An 8,758-nucleotide genomic window follows, 5' to 3' on the forward strand; every position below is an offset into this window, starting at 1 on the left:
CTAGTTCTTAATTATATAAATTTACGCATTCGAATTGTCTTTATTTGAATTCGCATTCATAACACAATAATCAGTCTGCTAAATGTCTATCCTTTTATATTAGGTACCTAACAAGTAACAATGTATCCTGTGTAGGTAGGTTGTCAAACGCAATAGAGAGATTTATCACAAAACCTTCAGTTCCCGCTCTTTCTATTTAGTTTCTAAAATATAAAATAGGCGCAACGAATACAATTTCACCTTACATTCCTGGAGTTTCTCAAATAGCTCGCAAACGGTTAAACCGCACTCAAAACAACGACCCTTCACTTGTTATAGAAGGCTGTTAATTTAGCCTTTTGACGAAGGTTTTCATTATGAGATTCCGTGGCCGGCTAAGAATCCGCGGCATCTCGCTGCGTGTTAGCGTCCTTCAGTAAACGAGGGAATTTCTTTTGTTGAAGCTTTGTATTATATTATATGCATGTCGCTATGACGTTAACACATATTCTCATTTCCGTAAACATCTGTACGGTTCCATTTTGAGATAAATTTACCTGAACCGTATAGCTGGAGTTTTTATGAATGAGTTTAATCTAGTCTTTTTATAGAAGTAAAGGTTCAATAGTAAATTTATGCTTTTGAATGTTTACTTTTCAATTAATACTATTTTCAATGCGAAAGTAGTTACCTCATATTATCTTTAGAATAAAAAAGACGTGAAATAAATTAATGTGTAAAAATTGCGTTAATATGAATAAGCCCTAATTAGTAATTTATTTTGTCCTCATTTAAATAAACACGCATTTGATCATGTTTCAATCATAATACATTTTTATAATTTATCAGGTATCGCAACACTAAAATGGATTATCTAAATTTATTATTTCTTAATTGGAATGGTTCTTTTGAAGTCATTGTGAAGCTGTAAAGATGACCATTGTGCGGTTTAAGAAGACTCTTAGCACACACTAAAGTTACGATTAAAACCTAGATCTTAGGTAATAAAAGATTTCATTCGAGTCTTCACAAAAGAAGCATTTTCTGAAGACATAAAAATTTATATAAAATGACAAATGTTGTTAAAAGTTCTTAGACATGTATTTCATTGAAATAAAACGTATTGTAAAATGTTCATAGTGTAGTTTATTATTTAAATTATTTATATACTCTTTATTGCACACACAAAGTTAGACAACAGCAGAATTATTTGTGGTTTATAATGATAATTTGTTAACACAATATTATTTTCTGAAATTTAAGGTGAATTGAGAGATTTTTATTAAAATATACTTAAAAATAGGTATTATTTACACGTCCTATGCATATTTTTAATCTGAATATTTTCTCATAAGTGTAATTTACGATAAAATTAACTGTCGCGTATACCATGCAAGAGCGTTATTACTATATGCCAACGTTATCGTCCATATAATTTAGTTAACATGACACAATTTATAGCGGAGGTTAATTTCGAATAAACTTTACACTTATGCGATCAATTCTTATGATAAAACAATACATGCACGTATAATATATTAAAAAGATTTTACATTAGAAAGATATTAGAACGCAAACGTAAAATTTCAAATTGTCAAGTACGTACTTACTACGTGTAGTAAATTGTCAATACAAAAAACTCAAGATTTTTTTTTAAATAATAATTACTTTATTTCTCGAAAAAGAAAGCGTTAACACGATACCAATGATACTGGCTAATAAAAAATGGTTTTGAAATGAATAGTAATTTCTAAACACGCTGTATAAATACCTAAATAGACAGAAATGCACAGAACATGTATTTAATAAAACAATATAATAAATAATGATATATGTACATGTAACTTTCATTTAAACCTGTCACAAGCGAACATCAAATAAACAGACAGTTAAATCAATGGTTCCGAACGAAGGCTTATCGATCGATTTGAATAAAATATTTGTTCGGTGTACCTACTGATTTATGCACACTACACATAGAACATGTGCGATCAATTTTTTATTTAAACTTTTGCTCTTTTTAATTTTACCTTTGGTATATTTTCAGTGAGCCAAAACGATGGTATAACATAAATTGCTGTAGGTATTTATATTTTATGGGTGACAGCCGACAGGAGAGGACAAAAAAATCATATTACAATAATATGTAAATTTTCCCTTATTCTTACAAAAAATAAAGTATTTTAAGATTAATTAGAAAATACTGTGAATCAGATAATGATTGGTAAGATTTCTATCTAAGTACATACTATATTTTCAATTCAAGTTGCGTTTATTAAAAAAAATGTGAGCGTGTACTAGTGTACACACGTAAGAAGTGAAACTTCTTTATGACCTTATTTTTCAAAAAATAATTTACTATATGCAACTTTACAGAAATACGTCGAATGACGCGAGGTAGGGATAAGAAAAAGATGGCGCGTAACAAAAAAATGTTACACTAAATTTTTTTCCAGCCCCGATAAAGAAGTTTCACTTCAAAAAAAAAAAGACGTGTGGCACTCGGGGACTGCCGCGGTAAAGCTATTGCATGCTATGCCTTCAAGCCACACCTCCGTGCCCGTCGGAGAGGGGAGCGTGAGATTTTTTCGTTACGGAATTTCTGGATTCGGTCCCCGCGCTCAAGGTCCGCGATAGAAGCTATGCAATAGCTTAAAAAAAATTGCAAACACAAAAATTTCGAGTTATGATTAATGATTATTCTTTAGTAGTTTCGTGATTATTATTATTAATTATATGTCACAGCACACGCAATAGGTACTTAATACTTCAAGTATTATCAAAGATCTATATCTAATTTAATAATGAACAACTTTGTCAGAGCGTTATTTATTTTAGTAGGCAAATAAATGCCATGTTTAAAATATCATGTCCTAAATTTTCAGGTTAATATTTATAAAACTATAATCTTTTTTTTTATCTATACATATAATAAATCTGTAGAAGGGTCATTTCTGTACATTGAAAATATTGAAAAAATAAATAGCAGGGGGTGTTACTGGATCGATACCAAACCCAAATATGTGATTAAAAAAATTTTTGTCTGTCTGTCTGTCTGTATGTGAAGACATCACGTGAAAACTACCGGTTCGATTTCGATGAAACTTGGTATAATTATACCTTATTATCCTGGACGTAAAATAGGATACTTTTTATCCTGGAAAAATACGTAGAAAAAAAATTAATTTTAATTTTTCAGTTTTATCCATAGACGTTGTTCTGTAGAACCGCGAACACGTTGCGTATTATTATAGGCCTAGCCGTATTTGGGTCCAATAGATATTTATAAGATGTCATTGTCAGAGTTACTCAAAATGGAGAAATAAACCATCCACGCGAAAACCGACATCCGCGCGGACGGAGTCGCGGGCGGAAGCTAGTAAATTAAATAGAGAGGGCAATTAGTTTTGTTAGTTCTTTATATGTACAAAAGTCATGTGCTTCTATAAAACTTACGTTAAAGTAGTAAAAGCACATTGTGAAACAATTTAAAGGATTGAGAGTTTCGATGAATTAAAAGTATTTAAAAGAGTGAATATAGTAATACTTAGTTTTCAACAGAACTTCTTGTTGGAATAAAAAAAATACTCAAAAAAAGCAAGTTAATAATTAAAGCTTTTGTTTTAGTTTTAGTAAAAAATATGCAGTACAAAATTCGGAAACCATCATGTACTACAGATCTTATTTATATTTTTAAATAAGGGATTAGTTACTGAAATTATTATTAATGAGCTCTCTCATTAAATTTACATTAACAGATAGGTACATTATCTTTTGCTTCGTGGATAAAACCTTACCTTTTCATAACCTTTGTGAAAGACCGCCCCTCAAAGAAAAATTTACTAACGGTACAAATTCTGAGGATTTTTGTGTCATAATAATTCAGGTATTATAGAACTTCAAGGAATTTAAGGCTGCGTGGGATTATTTAGCAACTGTTACAAAAATTAATCAACCCTGATGTTGGCGACAGAACGACTTCTTTATAGCGCGGCCGCGGAATCTAAGCCAAGCTTAAAATATTTCTGCAGAATATTTTTCTTTACGAAATTTTAAATAAGAAACTAGCTGCACTCCGCGGTTTCACCCGCGTGGCTCAGCTCCTGTTGGTCTTAGCGTGATGATATTATATAGCTGATAGCATTCCTCGATGAATGGGCTATCTAACACCCAAAGAATTTTCAAATCGGACCTGTAGTTCCTGAGATTAGCGCGTTCAAACAAACATATTCTTCAGCTTTATAATATCAAGTTTATATAAATCAAAACTTTTTATAAACTAAGGAATAAATTGATAAAATAACGTACAGCTGTTACATATCATATAGGTCATCTTCATAAGATATGTTCAAAGCTTCCACAAATGACGTAAGTGAATACTAATACAGGATGTTGAAAAGTTTTATTTCTAAACTCTTGTAACAGATTAAACTAACGACGAAGTTAGGTTTTTCTTGTTCAAAATTAGGAGGGATTACTAGTTATCCAAACTTTTTCAATGTAATAAAACTTGAACCGAGTGGTGATTAAGATTTTGTATAAGTTAAATGATAATATAAAAAAATAATTGTAGTTAACTAAAAGATGTACATCTTTTTTAAAACGAATTTACAGTAAAATTGATAAAAAGGCCAATCACTCGTTTTGAAATTATATATGACAAAATAACGCAAAAACAATATTCTTAATAATTGCTTGCATTACTAAATTAAACCTTTTATTTTTGCCTTCAGATAGTTACTTCATTTTTGTTTTTATACTACAAATTTTCAGTCATATATTCCATACAATAAGTGTTAGCCACAGTCTAAAGCAAATCCATTACACAAGCAATTTAGAACATTTAAAATTCAGTCAATACACATTTGAGACATTACCACACATATATCCTACGTTACAAAGGTCATCGCGTGACTACAAAAATCATTTCAGTCGATACGTCCATACTTTTGGGCATTCTCGTAATTAAGTATCGAATATTCTTCAAAGCATATGATTTAATATTTAAGTACACGTAGTGAAAAGTTTTAATTGAGTTACGTATTTGATATGTATTTATAAACTATAGTTATTAAGCTCGAACTTTATTTATTGGTTTCTACTTTCTAGGTGTACAATAATTGTCATGTTGTATCTTATATTTAGTTGATGTCTTGATTATTGGATAAAATTGAAGATATAAATTTATATATTACTGGGAAGTCCTTATACAAATAAAAACATAACATACACATCGTGTGGATATGTGTTTCAATATAACCTAATAATATTTTATGAAAGTGCGGCGGTACACGCAAGCAAATATTATATACATTATACACTTAGATCCACGAGTACATAAATTACAATAAGTCATATAAATTACCTTTTTGATTTCGTTCATTTTCAATTTCCGTCTTGAATAAATTTATGAACTCGACACTCATTTTACAAAATAATAAATAACTTCTAAAACAACTAACTTAATATCCAACTCTTTATTTTATCCATGTACAATGCCACATTCTTAATTTTTAAGTTTGGAATGTGATAAAAAAAAAGAAATAACTGAACGTTCGAAAATTAAAAAGTTATAATTTGAAGTTTGTATTTCGTATTCTCTATCGAGCGGAGCGGTTCCCGAACGCGACGCGCGGCTACGTCCATCTACGACGTAGCACTGGTTGGTTCACTCGACGTCGACACCATCTTTGATATTATTTTGTGATGGCGCGACTTTTCGTTTTTCTTTTTTTTTTAATCGCGGGTTTCTTTTATGCCAATGTTCGTTTTGACGTTTCTATCTGTAACTTTTTTACTACGACCTTTATGGAACCGGTATACCAAAAAAAAAACAATTAATAATTATAACTTGATTGTATAGAATGTTGTATTTTCATTTGTTTTAAAATAAATAATTTTAAAATTAAATAAATAATAATTTATTACTTATAGTTTATTTTTTTTACTTTTAAATAATAAAAAAAAATACTTAATAAAAAAAAAGAATAAGGTTCAATATTTGAAATACATAATAAATATTATTCAAATAAATAGATGTAGGATTAACGAAGGTGAGATTTTAAATTTTTAAAATGTTTATCTAATTTAAGTGTTTAAAATTAGAAATAGTGAAAAAATTAAAATGTGTTAGAAAATTGTTTCTATACCTAGTGTAAAACCACAGTAAAACTGGCCATTTATTTTAAGTAAGTATTGTAATTGATTATATATTTATTTAGTAGATATTATTACGTTTTTGGTACAGAATATTTATCGTTTTTGTGAACATTTCATTCATTTCTTTTATTTGAAATAGTGGCGATACACATGTTTTGGCACAATAATTGAAATGTTTGTATTCACTCTTGTGTTAACAAAATAGTACATTTTTATAATGGAAAAACATTTTTAGTTAATTGAATGATATAGTGGAGCACTGTTAGAATATTATTTTACCCTTTAGAATTTAATTTTCGTTATCCCTACGATCATTATCTTACGAATTATATGATTTCATACATTATGAATAGAGTATTACCACTGTATTACAATGGAAATAATATTGTAATACGTAGTATATTATTATTAGTCTGTGGTAATACTGTGGTATTACTATGTCCTAGATAGTCCGATTAAGTTGGTTAAAACTTAAAAGTATCGTGAATTAGTAGAATAAGTGGGCTCTAAAAATCCCTTCAAGTGCAATATTAAAAAGAGCGTGTGTTGAGTACACGTGTCAGAAGTGAAACTACTTTGGCATGTTTCAAAGATACCAAAATCATCGCCTTACTCCATGACGTGACGGTATTGCCATGAAGCGACCTTGAAATTTTACTCTCAACGCGCCTAAAGAAGTTTCACTTCAAAACATTTTTTTTTTTATTTGAAGGGCTTTATCGCTTTGCGATAACATCGCCCTGTTGAGGCATATTACAATAATAACATACACACACATAGCAATTCACAATTTCCTTAAACCTACTTCCGCGATCTTGACCAGCATCCGGGCTTCCTCCGACAATGGGAAAGCCAGGATGCTGTTTACAAACCCGACACTGTACAATTTATTTCTAAACAAACTTCTTCTTAAATCTTCGTTCCGCACACATTCCGATTAATTTCTCATCGTAATTAAGTGCCCATTGAAAGCACTTTATTTAAGTTATTTTCCTCACGTTTTAAATCGTATTATCGAAATGGAGATTGTGAATAATCTGAAAATGAGTTATAAAGTTCATTTCGAGCTTTAATAATTTGATTTCTTCGTAATAAACGAGAACCGTAATAAGTTTAAAAGTATCATTTTCCATTTGTATAAAATTAATGAATGAGATCAACTTTATTTCACAAAAAAAAAACTTGGATCGTATCTAATTTCTTGTTAAATAAAACATAGACAATTAAAGCTGTACAAAATTTATCAGCAATTAATTCAAGGCAATTGAACATTATCTATTTATTTTTATTGGTGAGAAAAAACAATTATCCTTATATTTTCACACCGATTAGACTTGATCAGCATAAATACATCTACAACTAATACTTTATAGATAGATAGGTACTGTAGTTAAACTCTGTTGATACTGTACCAAATAAATAATACAGTAACGACATCAGATAGTTATCATACAATATACAAATACACTGTGATAAATCAAAGCAATAAAATTTACACAAACGTTACAGTAAAATCTATTCACAAATCAATTGCGTAAACCCAGATTTATCGATATTTATATTTACTTGTATTCGATACGAGAGGTCATTGACCCGAAACGGCATACAAGATAAATTCCCGTTCCGTTCGTAACTAATATAATATCTAAAATGTAATATATTATATAAATTTTATCATAATATAATATATGTATGATGATGTTTAAATAATCGTACCGTTGGAACTTTTTCCTAAAACTTTATTGAGCCAAATGTCGATGGCCTTGTAAGTGTAGGTACTTTTAGTTATTATGGAAAAGAGAATCATGGAATCTATAAAAACAAAACTACCATTTAATATATATATATATATATATATATATATATATACCATTATATATATATACCATTTAATAGCTGTTGCTTTCAGAATGTTTTATAAGAAAAATAGGTAGTTAATTGGTCACACAGCTAATTAAATAATAGTTATTTTAAAAAACGTAAAATCTATGACAAAATATGATCATACGAAGGTAGACTGTTACAAACCAAGTTCAAAAGGTTCTCCAAAATAATAAGTGCAATTTCAAAACTGAGATTAAGATAGTTATTTTATTACTGCTTTATAAGTAATTCATTAATCTACAGTTACAGAGGGTTGCGTCTCAGGGTCTTAACGTTTTATGTTACCTATACCTTTGTGACTTCTGCTACGAATATACATAGATGTAATCTTGTAATCTTTTCTTATAATTACGGCAAGTATTTTTAAACATTGCCTCAAATAAAGTTATTTCTCAAACTGAATAAAAATACGTTTTTAAAAGCAACACTTATTAAAATTTAAAATCCTCAGTGAAAATATATTTATACAAAAAATGGTTTAGTTTTCGATGCTTAGCGCTGTTGTTGACACATTCGAGTACTATCCGTTGTGATTGAAATGCATAGATCGTTTTAATTAGTTTTTAACTTTTACGTGTGAAATGTGAAATTCCTTAAGTGCGCGTTTGATAAAATTATAACAATTTATAGGTTATTAGCGAATAGCAAGTGTATCTATCTAATGTGTGTGACATGTGTGTTATAGCTTGACCGCGTCGGGGTCGATTTATAAACAATAATTATTTAAATACTAAGT

General features: G+C 29.3%; 1 protein-coding gene across 2 annotated transcripts in view; it reads right to left on the reverse strand.

The window, feature by feature from the left end:
* LOC149483383 (uncharacterized) overlaps positions 1–5,419 on the reverse strand; it is a 32,057-nt gene extending 26,638 nt beyond the window's left edge. For both annotated transcript variants that reach the window (XM_089702949.1, XM_089702948.1), the window contains exon 1: positions 5,345–5,419. In XM_089702949.1, coding sequence (XP_089559075.1) covers positions 5,345–5,405 — 61 coding nt within the window. In that variant the 5' untranslated portion in view covers positions 5,406–5,419. The remainder of the gene's footprint in view (positions 1–5,344) is intronic.
* Between the last annotated feature and the right edge of the window lie 3,339 nt (positions 5,420–8,758).

The sequence above is a fragment of the Colias philodice genome, chromosome 13 (genome assembly GCF_061535455.1).
Source record: "Colias philodice isolate Cphi_HAF_F1 chromosome 13, ilColPhil1 Martin Lab GWU primary, whole genome shotgun sequence".
Lineage (NCBI taxonomy): Eukaryota > Metazoa > Arthropoda > Insecta > Lepidoptera > Pieridae > Colias > Colias philodice.